The 20,445-nt window shown below is 47.9% G+C and overlaps 1 protein-coding gene and 1 pseudogene across 1 annotated transcript; one reads left to right on the top strand and one right to left on the bottom strand.

Annotated features, from left to right (window-relative positions):
- Positions 1-3,277: 3,277 nt before the first annotated feature.
- Positions 3,278-3,379, top strand: LOC118627455 (annotated as a pseudogene).
- Positions 3,380-7,661: 4,282 nt separating this feature from the next.
- TRAPPC3 (trafficking protein particle complex 3) lies at positions 7,662-19,646 on the bottom strand. The gene is made up of 5 exons (XM_036257295.1): positions 19,507-19,646; positions 11,149-11,246; positions 10,821-10,920; positions 8,865-9,047; positions 7,662-8,399 (listed from the first exon to the last, which is right to left on the bottom strand). The coding sequence occupies exons 1-5, from the start codon at positions 19,546-19,548 to the stop codon at positions 8,280-8,282; spliced, it is 543 nt and encodes a 180-aa protein (XP_036113188.1). The 5' UTR covers positions 19,549-19,646; the 3' UTR covers positions 7,662-8,279.
- Between the last annotated feature and the right edge of the window lie 799 nt (positions 19,647-20,445).

Raw genomic sequence — 20,445 nt, 5'->3', positions numbered from 1 at the left:
ATCAGATGGGAGTTGAATGTTCAGGGAGGGGGCGAGAGCTAAGTAGCCGAGGCTGAAGGTTGATGTGTGAACTTGAGTCAAACTGCCTGGGCTCAAGTCCAAGAGCCCAAACTCACCAACTGTGTGCCCTTGAGCCAGTTACCTAACCCCTGGAGCCTCAGTTTCCTCATCTGAAAAGCTCTCATAGGCTTGTTGTGAGGATTAAATCCCTGAATCCACATAGAACATTTAGCTCTGAGGTGAGCTGTTCTTGGGGGGGGGGCTCAGTGAAGGGGAGATAGTGAAGCGAGCAGGCAAGTGGGGGGGGTGTTGTGCTGAGGAAGGGGCTCCCATGAGCTCCAGACACACAGACACTCAGCCAGTCCCCACCATCTCACCCCTGGCTCTCCTGGCTACTTCATGAACTTTCCTGAGAACCCCTGGCCTGGTTCTAGGGGGCACACACCCTCCCTACAACTCCTGTCCTACCGCCCAGACTGGGGAGATTGCAAGGGGTCTTTGGGTATGTACCTTCCTTGTTTCTCCCTTGCCGAATGCCCTGCAGGGAGAGAGGGTTCCCACTCCTCCTTTTAACCTGCTCTAGGAAGCCTGACCTGCTGTCCTGTGGCCCTGGTGGTCACTGGACACTCCAGGTGGGCTCAGTTGCCCATCCTCCAACAGAGGCCGAGACAGCCATGCCCTGACCCTGCCGCGGCTGCTTCTTTGCATAGCAAACCTCAAGGCAGGAAATGAGTGTCCTGGAGCCAGAAATCTGTAGACTCTCCCACCCAGGCTTACCTCTGGGTTAAGCCAGCCCAGACTCCCGCCAGGCTCCCTATCCCACCTGCCAGGGCCTTCCACCTTTGGTCTGTCTCTGGTGGTGTCTGGATTTCAGTGGGTCAGCATTGTCTGTGGTTACCTGCCATGTGGCCCTGGACAAGTTGCTGTGTCTCTCTGGGCTTCAATTCCCTCAGCCACAAGAATCAAAGGCTGGCCAGAAATGATTCAAGGACTGTTCTAGGCCTGAGCAGAGGTATCAAATGGGGTGGGTGGTTAAACTGAACCAGATGAGGCATATAACCTGCTCAGTGCAGTCCCTGGCTGAGCGGGGCTGGCACCTGCCTGGTGGTTCGGAGCATGAACTGAGGAGTCAAGCAGACCAGGTTTGGATCCCAGTTCTGCCTCTCTGTGACTGGGCGTTTCTCCAAACTTCAAATCCCCACTTTTATATATATATATATATATATATATATCCTCACCCGAAGACATTTTTGCATTTATCTTCAGATAGAACTAGAGGGAGAGAGAGAAACATCGATGTAAGAGAGACACATGGACTAGTTGCCACCCACATGATCCCAACCGGGGTTGGGGACAAACAGCAACCGAGGTACGTGCCCTTAGCGGAAACCGAATCCGGGACTCTGGTCTGTGGGCTGACGCTCTAACCGCTGAGCCAAACCGGCCAGGGCAAATTCCTCCCCTTTAAAAGGAGGATGATGATAGTCCTTAATGACATGGGCTAAACCTTGAAGGGCGGGCTCTTACTCAGGCACCAGTCTGAGCACTTTACATGAAGTAACTCATTTAACACTCACAACAACGCTTTGAGGTTGGTATCACTACTGTCCCCACTCTGCAGATGGGAAAACTGCGGCACAGACAGGTTAACTGACTGACCCACGTAGGCATAGCCGGGAAGTGGGTGAGCAGGAAGTCCAGGCAGCTGGCTCCCTAGTCCTCCCCTTTCCCACCATTCTACACGACCTCTTAGAAAAGACAGTGAATACTTAACACAGCCTGGCACATAGGAACGACTAAATGTTAGTAATTGTTATCACTGTTACCACAATCCTCCCATTTCTTCACAATTTTTATCCTTTTAAAAATATATTTTTTAATTGATTTGAGAAAGAGACAGGAAGGAGGGGAGAGAGGGAGAGAGAGACAGACATCGATGTATTGTTCCACTTGTTTATGCATTCATTGGTTGATGCTTCTACCTGAGGTGCCCTGACCAGGGATTAAACCCACAGCCTTGGTGTATCAGGACAACACTCTAACTAACTGAGCTACCCAGCCAGGGCTTTCAATTTCTATCTTGACCTATAGAAATAAGAGAACACTCTGGGCTCCAACCACCCCACCCTGGGTTGGAACCTGGGGAGGGCCTGGATGAACCTTCCTCTTGCCACCTCTTCCATCTGGCAAGCTGAGGGGAGGGAAGGATGTTTGCACAGATGTGTGGCCAGGGGTGTGCAAATAGCTTGGGGAGGGGGTGTGGTGCTGGTAAATTCCTGCTCCACCAGGGCCTTGCTAATACTGCATCCTCCATCCCCAGCCCTGACTTCCCCCTCTGCTAAAGGGCCAGACTCCTAGTTCTACAATTCCTGGGAAGTCCTTCTGTCTGTCTAGCCCTCCTTCCTTCTTTTCAGTCACCAGAGGCCCCGCCTACAGGACTAGAGAAATGAAGACCACCTCCTGCATCCCCCACTATTCTCACTCACCCCAGGAGATCTCTCAGCCCCACCCTCAAAAATCCCAGTAATGCAGTGGAAATGAAAGTCACCTTAAATATTCTAATCTTATAACAATTTTGCTTCAATCAACATCTAAATGTGACCACATGTGCCAGACCACCCAGCGGCCTGGTTGGTGGTTTGGGGAGGTGGTAGGGGACTCTCTGGGGGAGAGGTCTGCAGGTCGCTGGGTCCCTGCATCTGCTTTCTCCTGACCTGCCTACATTGAGCAATCCTGCCCCTCCCTCCTTTCCTCAGGCAGCCCAGGAAGCATGGCAGGCCACGGGGGTCTTCTTATTCTCCCTCCCAAACAGCTGGGATGCAGGCTGGCCATGCTTCCCAGGGAAGGAGATGCCAGGGCTGGCTGCACGGGCGGGTGGCCTGTGTAGTCACACAGAGCCCCATACTCAGAAGGGCTTGTTTTAATGCTCTGCTGGGTCAATATGAAATTCATAATTTGTTTTTCATAATAATGTTTGAACATTATTATGGGTCTGCATTTTCATTTTGCCCTGAGCCCCATAAATTATGTAGCTGGTCCTGGTGGAGGCCCACACACCCCTCCCTCTCTGGGCCCCCCACACTCCATTCTCACACTCCGTCGACACCTAGCCAATAAAAAGTTACTGAGCATCTACTTTGTGCTGAAAAGTAGTGCTAGGCTCTTGAGTATACAGTGATGAACAATACAGACCTGGCCCTGATTTCACAAAATCACCACCTGCACACATTCAGACACACCGTTTTACCAAACAGCTCCTCTAATAATAGTCATGTTCATCGCTTCTCGGCCTTTTGGCTAAGATCAAGTGTAGTATCTGTTCTTATCAGTTTAATAGTCATGTTCATCGTAACTGCCAATTAGGAAACACACAGCCTATGCCAGGAAATCTACATACTTCATCTTGTTTCATCCTCGAAACAGACAGCAAGGTAGGCATCATGATCCTCATTTTCCAGATGAAAACTGAGGCTGAGTTCAACTCCTTTGTCCAGTGTCACATAACCAGTAAGTAGCAGAGCCAGGACTTGCCCTGGTCTGTCAGCGTCAACCTCGCCTCTCCTCCCCCACCACACACAGGGTGTTCAGGTGCTTCCCTGGACCGAAGCTCCCAGCATCTTCATGTCCCTTGTTTCCAGCACAGGGCTACATTTTTTTTAATCCTCACTCGAGGATATTTTTCTATTTATCTTCAGATAGAATGGGGGGGGGGGGAGATAGAGAGACATCAATGTGAGAGAGACACGTCGACTGGTTGCCTCCCACATGACCCCGATCAGGGCCGGGGACTGAACCGCAATGGAGGTACGTGCCCTTGATCTGGATCGAACCTGTGACTCTTTGGTCCACGGGCCAATGCTCTAATCATTGAGCCAAACCGGCCAGGGCTTGGGCTACATTTTTATTAAATGAAAGAATTCACATACAAAAAAAGAAGAAAAGCCCTGGCCGGTTTGGCTCAGCGGTTAGAGCGTCGGCCTTCGGTCCGGAGAGACCCGGGTTCGGTTCCCGCTAAGGGCATGTACCTTGGTTGCAGTTTGTCCCCGGCCCTGATTGGTCGTGCGGGTGGCAGCCACTCGATGTGTCCCTTCACGTTGATGTTTCTCACTCTCTCTCCCTTCCTCTCTCTCCCTCCCACTCTATCTGTACAAAAAATGGAAAAATATCCTCGGGTGAGGATAAAAAAAAACAAAAAAAAAAACAAAAAAAAAAAAAGAAGAAAAAAAAAAAGAATTCACATACACATTCCCCAAGAAACACAAGGAAAGAGACACACACACACTGAAACACAAAAAAATATGTATGTAACACGTAAGGCAGTGGATAAGAGGTGTCTAATTCTGGACTACTTGGGTTCACGTCCTGGCTCTACTATGTACTAGGGGTGTATCTGTTTTCTTACCTGCAAAATGGGAATAGTGACAGGGTTGTGAATACTATGAGGAACGCACGTGAAGTGCTCAGACAAGTCCTGGCACAGTCACAGTAAATATTAGCTGTTGCTATGAATAACATTTGTGTGCACGCACACATGCTCTCATGCCCATCAGACTTCTTCCTAGCCGTCTTCTAGCCTAGCTCAGTCCTGGATGTCCTCATGGCTGACAGTCCAGGCCCCAGAGCCAGGAGGGAAGAGTGGCTGCTTCTCTCCGCATCCTCCATCCTCAGAGGCTAGACTTGGGCGGGGCCCCTGTGTGTGTATGTGTGTGTGTGCGCGCGTGTGTGCGTGTGCGCGAGCATGGGGGGTGCTGCTCCTCACCAGCTCTGGGTCTATCAGAGGAGGCTTCCTGGAGGAGGCCTTCACCCAAGCCAGTTGAACCAGGCTTAGGCAGGAGGGTGCCGCCCTGTGCCTTGGCTCCCTCCACTATTCTTCACAACACCCACCCCCAACCTCCGCTGCAGCGCCCTCTCTCCACCCCCTTCCCCACAGTAGAAACTTTCCTCTCCTCCTGCCAGAAGCGTAAATTGCCCCCAGGAATGCACTGCATCCCACAGCTCCCCTGGCAGTGGCCGGCAGCAGTCCTGGGGTCAGGCCTGGCCCTACATCAAAGGCTGGGGATCCATAACAGTAACAGCGAGGCTCCTCGCCTGCTGCCACCCTCCCCCGCTTCCCACCGGCCCTCTGGCTTCCAGGGAACAGCACATGGTAGCACTTAAGCTCTGGGAGAACGGGAGGATGCTTTTCCTGCACCACCACCCCCAACCATCCACAATGAACTACTTGTTAGGAGGCTATTTTAATTTTACTTAATGCAATTTCTGCTCCTGGGCCTCTGTTGCCACCTCCTTCTCAGACCTGGATGCCCACTGCAAATGTAAGGAGGCCAGTCCACCAGGGAAAGGCATAGCCTAAGATGGAAATGTCAGCGGTGGGAGTCTGGGGCAGGAATAGGACTCTTACATCAGGGGACCTGGGCTGGCGCTCTGGTCTCCACTCAGGAGGTTAAGGGGGTTGTTTGGGGGAGGGCTCAGAGCTAGCTTGTACAACTCAGCAGGTCAGCATGAGGGGCTGGGGTATGTATGGGGGCCACAGACTTCTCAGCCAATGTGCTCTTTGCAGTGCCCTGGGATTAGTAGGCAAACCCTCAGCCTAGCAACCACCTGAGCTTTGCATTCAGTTCCTGTGGGCATGACTGAGGAAGGGGTGCTTCCTGGCCCTGACCAGCCTCTGAGATTTGCTCGGACAGGTGTATCTTTGAGCAAATTTTGAAAACCAGGGGTCCAATGGTCTCTGGAACAGTACAGTGGTGATCTGGAGACACCTGGTGGCCAAAGGCTGCAGAACGTGGCCCTTCCTTAGAGCTCTGGCCCAGCCTGCCTCAAGCCCAAAGACCACCAGCAGGACCCCTCCAGCTCCAGAACTCCACTGTGACCCAGGCTCTTTGGGAACCCTCTTTCACCAACCCCTCCCACATAGCCAGACACACCTGCTCCATCTTGCGTGCCAGTACATCAAGGAGAATGGGACCGGCCCAGCCTAGGGTCAGGGAGGGGTCCCAGTCTCACAATCACAGTCAAGCAGAGGGACATGGGATCTACAATAATGAACTCTGGGGTGGAGGACCAGCAGCTAGGTTGCTGGGACTTGTATGTCTGGCTCATTTGGGAGAGATGATCAGGTGAAGTTCCGAATAGCTCCACAGTCCTCAGCACTCTCCTGTCCCTCACACAACTGCGTATCACACGATTGTGAGGCTGTAACTGGAAAGCCACTAAAGGGCTTTGTTTCCACAGCTTGCCGACCCGGTAATAGTGCCCAAGGTCAGCTCTGGGAAAGGAAATATCCAAACCCTCACTCCATACAAACGGCTGCTGGAAGGTAGGCTGTGGTACTGGGAGGAGAGGAAGGGCGAGAGCCCCCTGGAGAAGGGAAAGGGTGCAGCTCACTTTCCTTGGCAGGATCTGGACACCACACAACACTTTCCACATCTGGGTCCAGCATTCACTCCCTTCATCTCTCCTTCCTTCACTCCGAACCCAGTGCAACTGGGTTCTAAGAATACAGTTGACCAAAATGGGGTGCTTGCCCTGGGCCCCAGATTGTACCTGGTGTGGGAAGTAGAGGCTTAGAGAAGGATCGGATCCCAGAGAACACGCGCCTCCCTATACTTGGAGACACAGTGACCCTTCCTCACGCTGGCTGGGTGGCTCAGTTGGTTGGAGCATCATCCTGTGTACCGAAAGGTTGTGGGTTCGATTCCCAGACAGGGCACATATAGGAGGCAGCCAATTAATGTTTCTCATATCGATGTTGTTGTTTTTTTCCTCTCTCTCTAAAATCAATGGAAACATACCCTCAGGTGAGGATTTTTTTAACAAGTGACCTTTCTTCCTTGTGGAGCTAGAAGAGGCAGGTCATGTGCAAACTGCCTCTCTTCTTGCTGTCCCAGAACCTGGTCCTAACCTATATAACCAAGACTCTCCAAGCACAGTGCATCATTACTGCTCATCTCAGGCCTGTCTACTAACCTTGGGGAGGGCCTGGGGGTCCTATCCCCCCCACCCCACCCACCTGAGTATCTGGACCTTAAGGCCCTAGATATCCCCAAGAAAAGTCTACCAAACAAGGCCTGGCAATCTCCAATCCCCCTCAAAGCCTGTGAACGTTATCCTAAGCTGTATACGGCTGGGAGAGGAAGCGACAGGCCTGCTCCCTCCTCCCACAGTGCTGACGAGGCATCATCACGAAGAACATGGGCTCTGCAGTTTGGCTGCGGCTCTGAACCCTACCATCTCCACTTACTACTATATGACCTTGGGCAGTGTGTGGCCTCCCCTCAAAAAATGGAATTATTATGACTCAGGTCATGCATACAAAGTGTTCAGTAGTCTGACACATGGTAAGCACACAACAAATGGTACCCAACACCAGGGCTTACATGGCCTTTTTAAGTCAAAACCCCAAGTGGGTGGCCAAGAGCCCAGGGTAGTCCATTTTAGGTATGGGATAATAGTCTGCTTCTAGATTTTACTACAGAGTAGACCCAAAAATGACTCTGAAGGGGCCTGGTTTGCTCCCAGGTTTCCCAGGCTCTCTGGTCTGTGGGGAGAAGCTGTTCCTAGACCAGGTAAAATCAAGGCAGGGCCCAGGGACTTGGCTGGTCTCCTCACCCCACTGTAACAACATTCCCAGGGCCGGGCAGAAAGAAAACAGGACAGGATTGGGACTTCACTCAAGAATGTGTCTTTATTGAAGAATTTGTAAGAAAAAAGGATGAGCCCTCTGTAAAAAGAGGAGATGTTGCCTCCAAACAGCAGGGAGGAATGAGGCCTGGGTGGCTTCCCGGAAGTCAGTGTTTCCAGCACGACCGGCTCCCCGTCCTGGCAGCACTGGATGTGTCACCACCGCCGGCAGCTCCCACCACCTGCCTGCCTCTCCTCCCTGCCCCACTACCCCGGGCCCCGACAGCCAGGTGCCAGTGGCTTCCTGAAGGCCCAGGGGTAGATGTGCTAGGCTTGCCTCTTAACGGGGTCAAAGGGGGCTTTGCTTTGGAAAGTTGAAAAAGGAATGTAAAATGGTTGAGCTCTTTCTAGTCCAACCAAGGATGACTACATCCATCCCCTCTGAAGGGAACGGGAGCAAAGGATTTCCCTCCTGAATGTGCACGCGGGGTAAATGGACTATATCACAGTCTGCTCTTCACTAGCATAGAGAATGGAAACGAGGTTCGAAGAATATAGACATCCGTGTCGGAGTCACTGAGTTCAGAGGGCAGAGAGCGCTGAGGCTTTCTGAACCCCCAGCGCTCCTGCTGGCTACCCTGAAGTCCTGGGGGCGGTCATTCCTCTCCAGCTGGGAGATTGTCCTCAATCCGTCTGATGAACCGCATCCGGATCTCTGTCACACCGTCTCCTTTCAGGGTGTCCTGGATAAACTTGGCCTCCACAGCCATCTGGACCTGGGGGACAGTGGGGGAAATAATGGGGTGACTGCCTAGCCATAGCCTCTAGGGAACCACTAGGGATAGCGCTATAATTGACTCATCCACAGCAGTCAAAAAAAGGTTTCCCATAGGACAAGACTGTCAATTCGAATGTTCCTCTCTAGAAGGTAGTGGCCCCAAACCATAAGGAGAGACTAAGCACATAATACACCCCAATGAGACTGTCACCAAATCAGCCAATCTGGGAATGGATGTTCTGGGTTTCGGGTGCTGACAGCACCATCTCCTAGGCCCGCAGGAAGGCTCATCACCACGTAGAGACGTCCAGCACGTGGCCTATGCTCAGCAGCAGCAGCAGCATCTCAGGCAGCGAAATGCTAGGTGAGCCCAAGGCCTTTCTTCTCTCTTTCCCCCTCTCAATCATTCAAACATTTATCAAGCCCCACATTTCAGGTGTCCCAGAAGGTAAGCTGTACTCACCATCTCCAAGGCTCCCCGCAACACCCCACACAAGAGATTGGAATAAATAAGGGATGAGTGGTTATCAGGAAGTTCCACAAAGTCCACCAAGGGGTTATTTTCCAAAATGAGGGAGAATTCATCACCAGCTGGGCTCCAATTGGTGATGCTTGGAGTGATGCCCAAGTACATCTTGAATGCTACCTGTCAAGGGACATACAAGAGCACTATGGGAAGACAGTAGGGGCTGTGCAGTAGGGAAGGTGATGGGCTGGCAAAGGGGAACTACGTGGCTCAGCAGCAAAACTGTGGCCCTGCAAGACACTGAAGCTGTAGGTACTCCAAGCAAAAAAAAAAAGCATCTATGCAAAATTCCACATCCCCTCTCTTTCAAGGCATCATACAATTAGGCAAAAACTTGCTCTCCGCTTGCACTTCATAGAAGAAGGAAGCACTGACCTTCTGAGTGGGGTGCCTGCCCTGAACCAGCATCTGAGTGCAGAGGCCCCAGCCCACCTTCCGGTCCTCTGTCTGTGCTACAGGAATATAGGTCACTTGAATACAGGTCACTGGGGTGGAATTACTCTCAAGACAGCCTTCCCTCTACCTACCCTAACTCCAAACACTCACAAAATTCTCCACTGTCAACCCTCTCTTGGATTTGGGCAAGGCCAACATGCTGTACAACAGAAAAAGCCAACCTTTAGGTAACTAACCTAAAGCTATAGGTGTTTTATAATTTCTTATTAGTCCTATATTATGTAAAACTAATACTATTATTATTGCTTTTAATCCTCATCAAGGATATTTTTCCACTGATTTTTAGACAGAGTAGAAGGGAAAGGGGGAGAGGGAGGGAGAGAAAAAGGAAAGAAGGGGGCAGGGAGGCAGGGAGGGGGAGAATGGGGGTGGGAAGGAGAGACAGATTGATGTGCGGGAGACTCATCAACTGGTTGCCTCCCGCAGGACCCTCAACCAGGGCCCGGATCAAACTTGCAACCCAGGTACATGCCCTTGATTGGAAATAGAACCCAAAACTGACCCTTTGGTCCACAGGCCGACACTCTAACCACTGAGCAATACTGGCCAGGGCTAACACTAATATTATTAATAGCAAATATTTACTATATGCACACTACATTAAGTGTATTCATTTTACCTAAATGCTCATGTTCATTTTTTCATTTACTCCTTACAACCCTGTGAGGAAGCTCTTATTTTCTTCATTTTAAAGATGAGGGAACTGCCTGGCCGGTGTGGCTCAGTGGTTGAGTGTCAACCCATGCACCAAGAGGTCGCCAGTTCGATTCCCGGTCAGGGCACATGCCCGGGTTGTGGGCCAAATCCCCAGTAGGGGTCATGCAGAAGGCAGCCAATCAATGTTCTCTCTCACTGATGTTTCTATCTCTCTCTCCTTCTCCATTCCTCTCTCTCTAAAATCAATAAAGAAAAAAAAAATTTAATAAAACAAAAAAAACAAAACAAAAAGAGGAGGGAACTGATAATTAAAGAGGTTAAAAGTAAATTGCGTATGAACTAGTAAATATTGGAGCCAGAATGTGAAGCCAGGTGTCTGTATTCTTTTTTTTTGGTACGTGCCCTTAGCGCTAGGGCCTAGTGGGAACTGAACCTGGAACTCTCTGGTCCACAGGCTGACACTCCAACCGCTGAGCCAAACCAGCCAGTGCAGCCAGGTGTCTGTATTCTTAATCGCCATGCTATTCAGCTACATCTCCCCAGTTGAGATGTGGCTCGGATTTCAGTTGGGCTTTAATCCACAGGGATGATCTCAAGCACTCTTCCCTTTTTCATAACCTGTGCTATTCCCAAACCACCAGGAAGGCTTTTTGGGCCCAAACAGCTGCCTAAGTAGTCTTTTGGAATACGAAGGACCTCTCTAAGGGAGACAGAGAGAGTGGTAAGCTGTGCCTCCCAAAGACAATCTTTCAGCATGGCCAACTGGCCCAGGACAGTGACCTTGGCAATAACATCCGCAGTTTCCCGAAAGTCGTGGCACTTCCCCACATTTGACCGTGCCAAGAAATCTTCAATCAGTCGAACTCCAATGTTATAGCCCCTGGGAAGGAAACAAAAGAACAGACTATGTTTCAGGGTCTGAATGTCTGATATCTGTACATAAGCTGTTGGTGGTAAAAGGAAAATGAAGATAATTCCAAGACATCCTAACAAATGAGCTCAGTGGAAACAAAATGTTGGTTATGAGAGAGAGGACCCTATTCTGAACTCTAAAGGACCATGTAGTTCATGTACTAGGGAGCCCATTCTTGGGAAGGAGCTCACTCACATTTTGTCCAGCTGTTTGTTCACATCTTCATCATTTTCATAGTCCTTGCACAGTTGGGTGACCAGAGCCCCATAGGTCAGGGTGAAGAGCTCAGAGCTCTAAAAGAGATTAAAAATGCAGTCAGGACCAAGTCAGTACAAAAGAGAATGTCTGGTGAGAGTTTGGATTAACCTCAATGCAACTGTCAGGATTCAAAGGAGGGTCACCTGTGTCTAGTGGGAGAGAACATCATCCCCTATGGAGTGGCCAAGGAATTTGGCTCCCCAGGGTCAATGTGGCAGGGCTGCAACCAGAACCACTACAAAACAGGCTGTAAAAGGCAGCTCATGCACTGAGCAGTCACTCTTCCAACAAACCCAGGTGGGTTCTGCTTGGCTACCAAGCCTAAGCTCCAGTCACCAGAATCTGGTGTGGGAGCAGTAGCCATTCACTGTGAAAGACATACCCAAAGCAGACATGTACAAATTACCCTCTGTGGGTTAGCAGGTGTGACCAAGGGCTTCCCCACTCCTTGGAACGTCTGGGGTATCTCGGCCTCAAGTTAAACTGCAGTCCCAAGGCCCCACTCAGGAACAGTGGGGGACCCAAGGGGAAGGAAGCCCTAGATGAAGTCCACTGCATGATAATAACCTCTCTTCTAAGTCACCAGCATGGGAAAAAATGTTCCTTTTGACACACAGCTAGAATGTTTCCAGGAAAAGGAGTAACTCTGAAAGAAATACACTCTTTTGTGTACTTGGAACACAATACTGACCTGGACTGGTTTCTACTATGATCACAGTTAAAATCACAAAACCTTTTTCTCAGATAAAGAATCCTGTCACTTTCCTACCAAGGAACAGAGAGATCTGGAAGGTAAAAAGAAGTGCAAAAAACAAAACTAATGAAAGACAGAATGAAAGCAGTAGGTTGGGGGAAAGGGATTAGCAGAGTTAAACAAAGTGAGAACCATGTTAACAGTATATTTGGACCAATGATTCACACAGATATGAGTCTAAAATATCAAGACTGGTCTACGACCATACCACCCTGAACGCGCCTGATCTCATCTGATCTCCAAAGCTAAAATATCAAGACTGCCCCTCAACCACTCCATTCTGAAGAGAAGCTTGTCAAACTTGGGAGTAGAGCATCTTTTTTGTCTTTAAGTGTTCTGGGGAAGAAAGTCCAAGTAATGTTAAGACCCAGGCTCATGCCCTGGCTAGTTTGGCTCAGCGGTTGAGCGTCAGCCTGTGGACCAGAGAGTCCTGGGTTCGGTTCCTGCTAGGGGCACGTACCACCAAAAAAAAAAAAAAAAGACCCAGGCTCTCAGGTCTGAATGCTCCTCACCTCATACCCATAGCCTGGTGGTGAGATCATTGCAAGAATAATAATGCTTTTGGCTTACATACTGCATTCTATTTTTCATCATCTCATTTTCCTCCCCACAATAACTCTGTAAAGCAGAAAGGGCAGGACTTAATCTCATTTTAGAGATGAGGAGACTGAGATTCAGAACAATTAAGTAATTTGCCCAAGGAAGGACAAACAGCTAATTATTGACAAGAGTAATTTTAAGGGACAAAAACCAAGAATTTTTAAGCCAATGTTCATTCTATACCTTTTCCCCAAAACTACAACATCAATAAACCCCCCCTAACACAAAACAAAACATTTAGCTGCACTAAGGAAGTCAAGGAGAATCAATTTCAGAATCAGGAAGCTCTTTGAACTCAGATCAGGGTATCTCCAAGAGACCATTTACCAAATATGGCCATTAAGGAGAAGCTATTAAGGAGGAGAATGATTTTTTAGTCAGGTTAAGGTTTGGCACTCAAATGGCTTGGGCATGAATGGATGGAGACAGTCCAGCAGTAACCAGTCCACAGAATTGGCATCACTGCATTAAGTCAAGAGAGCTTTCCTTCCATTATTAATGAGCCCTTGGATTGAAACTCTAAGAGCCTCAGCCCACCATGATGCCAAGTAACAAGCATATCATGATGTTATCAAGCTCCTTATAAATGTACCAGCCCTCAATTTACTGATAAGAAAAATCAAGCTCCTAGACAGATTAGTCCATGGTCAAAGAATCAACATCCTTGGGATCTGGGAATGGGATTCCTGACCCAGGCTCTTCATACCCTCTAATTTGAAAGTCTGTCTCCATCTTCAATTGTGAACCAAGCCTATTTGGAACATAAATATATAACTTAAATGTCTTGCCCTGGCCGGTTTGGCTCAGTGGTTGGAACATTGGCCTGTGGACCGCCAGGTTCTGTTCCCGCTAGGGGCACTTACCAAAAAAAAAAAAAAAAAAAGTCTTCATACTTTAAAAACAGGAATGGGGCTATGGTATAGAAAAAAAATCATTCAATGTTACTATGTACCAGGGACTATATAATGGGAGAGAGAGATAATGAACTGAATAAATAAAATATATGGTTATCTGGCGGGTGTGGCTCAGTGGTTGAGCATCGACCCATGCACCAGGAGGTCGCAGGTTCCATTCCTGGTTAGGACACATGCCCAGGTTGTGGGCCTGATCCCCAGTGGGGGCCATGCAGGAGGCGGCCAATAGATGTTCTTTCTCATCAATGTTTCTATCTCTCTCTCCCTCTCATTGCCTCTCTGTCTAAAAATGAATAAAGGAAAAAAATATTTTTAAATAAGAATAAAATAAAATATATGATTTGCCGCCCTGGCTGGTTTGGCTCAGCAGTTAGAGCCATCAGCCCGAGGACCGAAGTGTCTCAGGTTTGATTCCTAGTTAAGGGCATGGACCTGGGTTTCAGGTTCGATCCCGTCCTGATCAGGGTCATGTAGGAGGCAACCAATCAATGATTCTCCCCCCGCCTCCCGCCCCCATCCCTCCCTTCCACTCTATAACACTATCTAAAACTCAACGGAAAAATATCCTTGGGTGAGGATTAACAAAAATAAGTAAATATATTTATGTGTGTGTGTGTGTGTGTGTGTGTGTGTGTGTATAAGACAGTGATAAGTGCTATGGAGGAAACAAAACACAAAAGGAGATTAGTGGGTATTTATGTTCATGTCAATTTTAAATAGGGTAGTCAGAGAAGGCCTAATTAAGGTGACATAAAAGAAATGAAGAAAGTAAGGATAAGCCATGAAGATAATATCCCAATGAAAAATTCTAGGCAGCAAGTAGGAATATGCTTGCCATGTCTGAGAAACAGATAGGAGACTAGTGTGAGCAGAGAGGAGTGAACAAAAGAGAAATGGAGAAAAAGTCAGAAAAGTAAGTGTGAAGACCTGGGTTTTCAGTCCTGTTAACACTTATAACAAAAGGTTCCATGGGACCTTAAAGGTCAGCTATTCAACCAGTCCAATTTCTTCACTGAATGTAAGCTCCTCACATTCAACAGAAACATGAATCTCTTCTGCAACACTTCTACTTTCCAATTTCTTTAAGTATATTTAATAATAATGGTCATTAACATTCATAAAACTTTCAGAATATCTTCACAGTTTCTCACTGATCATCATAACAACCATGAGAAGTTAGCAGAACAAACATTACTTATCCCATTTTACAGGTGACAGGTTAAGTAACTGAGTCTCAGCCTTCTTTTTTTTTAATTCCTCACCTGAGAATATGTTTCTTTTTATTGTTTTTAGAGGAGGGGGAACATCAATGTGAGAGAGAAACATCAATCAGCTGCCTCATGTACACACCCCAACCGGGGATGGAACTGCAACCCAAGTATGTGCCCTGACCAGGAATTGATCCCGCCACCATTCAATGCACAGGGCGACACTCAACCAAATGAGCCACATCAGCCAGGGCTGAGACTCAGTCTCCTTATAGTTGAGCACTGTCCTGTGAAAAGTTACATGACCCTAATCCATTGCTTAATCTCTCTGAATTTCAGTTTTTCCCATCCGTACAATGGCGACAATTTTGTCTGCCCTTCAAGTGAGATTCCAAGATGTTTGTAGAGCATCCAAGGCACAGTACAAATTCAAGTAGTTATTATTTTTATTCCTAAACTGTTTCTCTGCGGTGCGGTGCCAGAGAGCATCCTGAAGTAGGTTCAAAGAGGGAGATTTGAATCAACTTAAAGAACTTTGTAGCAACCAATAAGGAATATAGAAAAAATACTGGGTTTGTAGTCAGAAGACCTGCTTCTGGGTCTCAACTTGCCAATTACTAGATGACTTTAGGTCACTTCACTTTGCTAAACCTCAATCTCCTCACATAAAAACAGTAACAGTAGAATCTGTCATGCCAATCACAGGGTTGTTGGGAGGATCTAATGAGATGGTGGTCTGCTTTCTTTGCACACCAAGAAACCATAGGAGTGGTTTCACACTGGCACAGGCAGTATGATCTCCAAGTACTTCGCCACGTACTTCAGCACAACCTGTGCAGAGTAAGCTAAGCCAAGCTCTACACTCAAGTGAGCTCCTGTACTTGATGGTTTTCAGAAGGCTTTTTAGTTAGCACCCCAAAAAAGACATCAAATCTCAAGGGGGCTGATTTTTGGAGCTAATGCTCCAAGAGTCACACTTACTATTTTTGTCAACAAAAGTAATCTAGTGTACCCTGGCCAGTTTTTGCTCAGCGGTCAGAGAGCTGGCCTGTAGTCCAGAGAGACCTGGGTTCAGTTCCCACTAAGGGCATGTACCTCAGTTGCAATTTGTCCCCGGCCCCGGTTGGGTCGTGCGGGTGGCAGCCACTCGATGTGTCCCTTTCACGTTGATGTTTCTCTCTCTCCCACTCTATCTGAATGAAAAATGAAAAAATGTCCTTGAGTGAGGATAAAAAAAAAGTAATCTAGTGTGACTGCCCCCAGCAGCAGCAGCTGGGGAAGGAAGGTCAGTAACAAGACTGAGTCCCTGCCTCTCTTCCGCTCCAGGCTCCTGTCATAGAGATTCTGAGTCCTGCTATGAAGTAGTAACCCACCTGAGATCTGGAGAACAGAGCAGCCAGTGCTGGGTTACTAGTAACACAACACAAAAGGGCAGGCCTGACTGTGCATGAGATTCAAAAACCAAACAATGGACAGACACACAAAGGCTAACATCTTTACTAATAAAAATGCTAGCTGACATTCACTGTCAACTGTGTTCTCAGGTGCAGTGTCACACTGCTTGCTCTGCATGCACTATCCACCTCAACTGATCCTCAGAACATCCCTATGATATAGATACTATTACCTTTTTTTTTTTTCACAAAATATTTAATTTTATTTAAAATTATTTTTCAGATTTAAAAAATTTTTATTTTAAATATCTTTACTGATGCCCGGCTGGTATGACTCAGTGGACTGAGCGAGAGGTCCTGGTTCCATTCCTGGTCAGGGCATGTACCCGGGTTGCAGGCTCAATCCCCAGTAGGGTGCATGCAGGAGGCAGCCAATTGATGTTTCGCTCACATTTATGTTTCTCTCTCTTCCCTTCCTCTCTCTCTAAAAAAATCAATAAAAACATATTTTAAATATCCTTACTGATATATAGTTCATATACAACCAACTGCACATATTTAAAGTGTACAATTCAGAAGTTTTGATATATGCATACATATACGCACCATCACCACAGTTAAGATTCTCAGTGGTCCTTTGTAATCATCCACACTTGTCCCTCCTTTGCACCCTCACCCCACCATTCCCAAACATACTGATCTGCTATTATTACCTTTTAAAATTTAGCTTAAAGCCCTGGCCGGTTTGGCTCAGCGGTTGGAGCGTTGGCCTGCGGTACAGAGAGACCCGGGTTCGGTTCCCGCTAAGGGCACGTACCTCGGTTGCAGTTTGTCCCCGGCCCTGGTTGGTCGTGCGGGTGGCAGCCACTCGATGTGTCCCTTCACATCGATGTTTCTCTCTCTCTCTCTTCCTCTCTCTCCCTCCCGCTCTATCTGAACAAAAAAAAAAAAAAAAAAATGTCCTCGGGTGAGGATTAAAAAATAAATAAAATTTAGCTTAAAGCTGGTGGAACTGATGTTTAGGACAATGAATAAACCTGCCCAAGGTCACAGAGCAAGTAACCAGTGAAGTCAGGACTCAGTCCCAGACAGTATCATACTCCCGTGTTGGTACTTTTCTGACTCTCTCATAGAGTATGCGCTTTTCAAGTTAAGGACTATGACTTCATCTCTGCATTTCCAACACCTAGCACAGAGCTTTGCATATAGTTGGGACTCAAGAAAAGTGTGCTAGACAAATGGGCTATTTCTATTTGCACAGACTAAAAGCAGAGATCTAGTTACTTGGACATATTAACCTTCTCAGTCTGGAAAGGTTTAAGTGGGAACACACGAATTAGATAGAAGACTGCTGATTGCAGAAGACTGTGCTGACTAGGAAGAGGGCTGCCAGAAGTGGGGACTCCCTAAGCAGGGAAGAAAGGCGCATGTGAAAACCAGGTGGCTACAAAGAGAAGCATGTGACAAGCCCCAAGTAGGTACCAGCAGGAACTGAATGAGAGGATGCAACAAACCTTCCTGTCATTCATTCAATAAATATAGACTGCCCAGTGGCAGGCATCATTCTAGGAGCTGAGAATGGAGCAGTGAACAAAAATTCCTACTCTCGTGGAGTTTACATTCTCATGGGAAAGATTGAAAATAAACAATATATAATTTATTATAAAATATTTAAAATGAAATAGACTGTGCTGTAAAGAAAAACAGTAGAGTAACAGAACAGAGAACTAACAATGTGATCAGGGAAGGTCTCTCTGAGGAGGTGACAATTGTGCACGAAGTGACTATCTGAGGGAATGGAGTTCCAAGCAGCAACAGCAGTTGCAAAAGCTTTGAGGCAGGAGTGTGCTGTTGCCCCTCCATAATTCTCTCACTTCAACAAAGCTGAGTGAACACTAGCGTTGGAGGTAGAGACTGCAGGTTCCTACTGAAGTGGTATAAAAGATTTCAATATTGATTTCAGGTTTTTAAAAAAGTACAAAATAAGAGCAAGTTATAAAAACTAAACAGGAAGACCTCTCATATCTGCTCATATCTTAAGAAAAGGAGGAGGAAACATTTACCATGCCCCATGCATTTTATATTGAAATCTCATTTAATCATAGGTGGGCATTATTGTCCCCATTTTGTAGATAAGGAAACTGAGGATCAATTGAGAAAGACAGAATTCCAAGCAATGCCGATGCTTTTTCCCCTACATGACAGTTTCCTAGCAAAATATTATTTTTCTTCTTTGTTTAAACTCGTGGTATTTCCTCCAAAACAGGAATTCTTAACCTGTATGTAATCCATGGAGTATCTTTAGGGGGTCTACAAACCCCCCCACCTCAAATTGAAGTAAATGTCTGTGTATATGTTTTGCTATTTAATATTTCTGGGGAGAAGATCTATGATAAGTATCATCAGCTTCTCAAAAGGGCTCTGAGAGAGAAAAAGTTAAGTCCTTCTCAGGAGTAATAGGACCTCCTGCAGCACATATTTGGTGGCTGGTCCTGGTATAAAATGTAAGGAAAGTTTAATCATCCCCTCCAGAGCTAAATGTCAACAAAAGGCCCCTGATCTGTCCAGCAAGCAACCTTGGATTCTCAGTTTTTAAATTGGAAAACAAAGAAGACAACCTGGGAAATTCTGGAGGAAATAAGAATATGCCAAAGAAAAGGAACACATACCAAGAAGCCCCTTACTTTGGAGAAAAATGTCATCTACTTCATTTTCCAGGCCCAGACCCCAACCAAAGGCAAACTTTATGACACTCTATGGAGTCCCACTATTCCCAGGACAAGAAGAGAACCTCCCCCTACCAGAGGGGCACCACTTACTCTGGCGCACCTCATACCCCACGGAACAGAAAGTTCCTTTCTGGCAAGACCAGTATCTGAGCATCTCTTAGAACGCCAAGGCAAGTGTGAGAGACAGCATGGCCTAGTAGTCTGAAGCATTAGCTTTGGAGTTACAGACAGGGGTTCCAATCCTAATTCTTTCTAGCTGTAAATGTGGGCAAGTTACATAACCTCTCTGGGCTGCAAAATGGGGATAATATCATCCAACTGAGAGGATTATTTTGCGGATTAAATGAGATAATATATGGAGAGTGGTTGGCCCAGTGCCGGGCACAAAGAGCAATCGGAGGTAATTACTGTTATTACCGTCGTTGTTGTTGCCCAGCACACACTTGCACTGCTGCACTCAGGCCGTGGGGGAGGGTCTCTGCGCTACCCCGGCGGCCCTCAACCAGCCTCAGGCCCGGGACGTCCCGAGCAGCTCTCCGCCCTCCACCCACCAAGCAGCTCCTCCTTCCTCGTGCCGAACCACCCCTCTCCCAGACCTCAAAGGAGGACCCTTTTCCAATTGCGCCCCGCGCTGGACCCCTTCCCCAGAACGTCTCTATTCTGCCCCGCCCGCCGAAGTCACACGCTCCGAGTTACCATTTTCTTGCTCTCGGTGCCACGGTTCGCCTGTCTCGACATGGTGCCGGCCGCCCCAACCCACCTCGCCACAGGCCCACTCAGCTACCCCTTCTGACAAGGTTCAACCCAGCCGCGGCCCCTTAGCCTTCCGGACTGACCAGCACCAACTCACCGCGCTTGCGCGGCCTGCCGCGAGGCACCACGGGACTCGTGGTCCGGTTGACAAGGGTAACTCTCCCCTCCCCCATAAACTACAACACCCAACAGCTCCGCTGGCAACGTCGCCCCTTAAGCGCAGCTGGACTACAACTCCCAAAGTGCTCCGCGCGCAACTACCTTGCAGAGCCTTTCTCCTCCTAGGCTGCATACTGGCCACTGGGTGGCGTCCGCACCATACGGTAATTCTGTATCATCCACACACTTCCCCCCTCCTTCCCAACCCCCAGCCCCGACTCAGATATGCTCCGCAAATTCCTCTCTCGCCGGTTTTGGTCTCGGAAAGTCCCTGTTTCCAACTAGCTTCTCGTGCTGTTGCTTCATTTCAGAGCTAGAAGATCCCAAGATGTCCCCCAAACTAGCAATGGCTCCTACGCAAATCTGGTTTCTTCACTACAAACATATTTAATGACCACCTACTATGTGTCAGGCATTTTGCTAGTGACTTTCTCTTCAGACTGTTATCTGTCCAGAAACCCCAAACGCAGCCAGCCTCTGCATCCTATCACCTGTGGCCTCGTGATGGAATGTCCAGTGTAAAGTTCAAGTCACTTTCTCCCTGCTCCCTCTCCTACAACCACCACACTGCCTGGTTTCCAAAATAGATCATCAGTGTTGGTGGCAGCCGTCCTGGGTTATAATCCCAGTTTTGCCATTTTAGGCTAGTTAATAGATCTCTCTCAGTTGTCGTGAAGACCGTTTAGCAGCGTATGCACACCACTTTAATGCAAAGTAAATGCG

The sequence above is a fragment of the Molossus molossus genome, unplaced genomic scaffold, assembly GCF_014108415.1.
Source record: "Molossus molossus isolate mMolMol1 unplaced genomic scaffold, mMolMol1.p scaffold_m16_p_12, whole genome shotgun sequence".
Taxonomy (NCBI): domain Eukaryota; kingdom Metazoa; phylum Chordata; class Mammalia; order Chiroptera; family Molossidae; genus Molossus; species Molossus molossus.
The sequence above is the reverse complement of the archived record's forward strand: the minus strand, read 5'-3'. Positions and strand labels throughout refer to the sequence as shown.

Coding starts and splice junctions, on each gene's coding strand:
- TRAPPC3 (XM_036257295.1), bottom strand. CDS start 19,548: ATGTCGAGACAGGCGAACCGTGGCACCGAGAGCAAGAAAATG. Junction 11,247..19,506: donor GCACCGAGAGCAAGAAAATG/GTAACTCGGAGC, acceptor AATCTCTTTTAG/AGCTCTGAGCTCTTCACCCT. Junction 9,048..10,820: donor CTGCGGATGTTATTGCCAAG/GTCACTGTCCTG, acceptor GTCCCTTGACAG/GTAGCATTCAAGATGTACTT.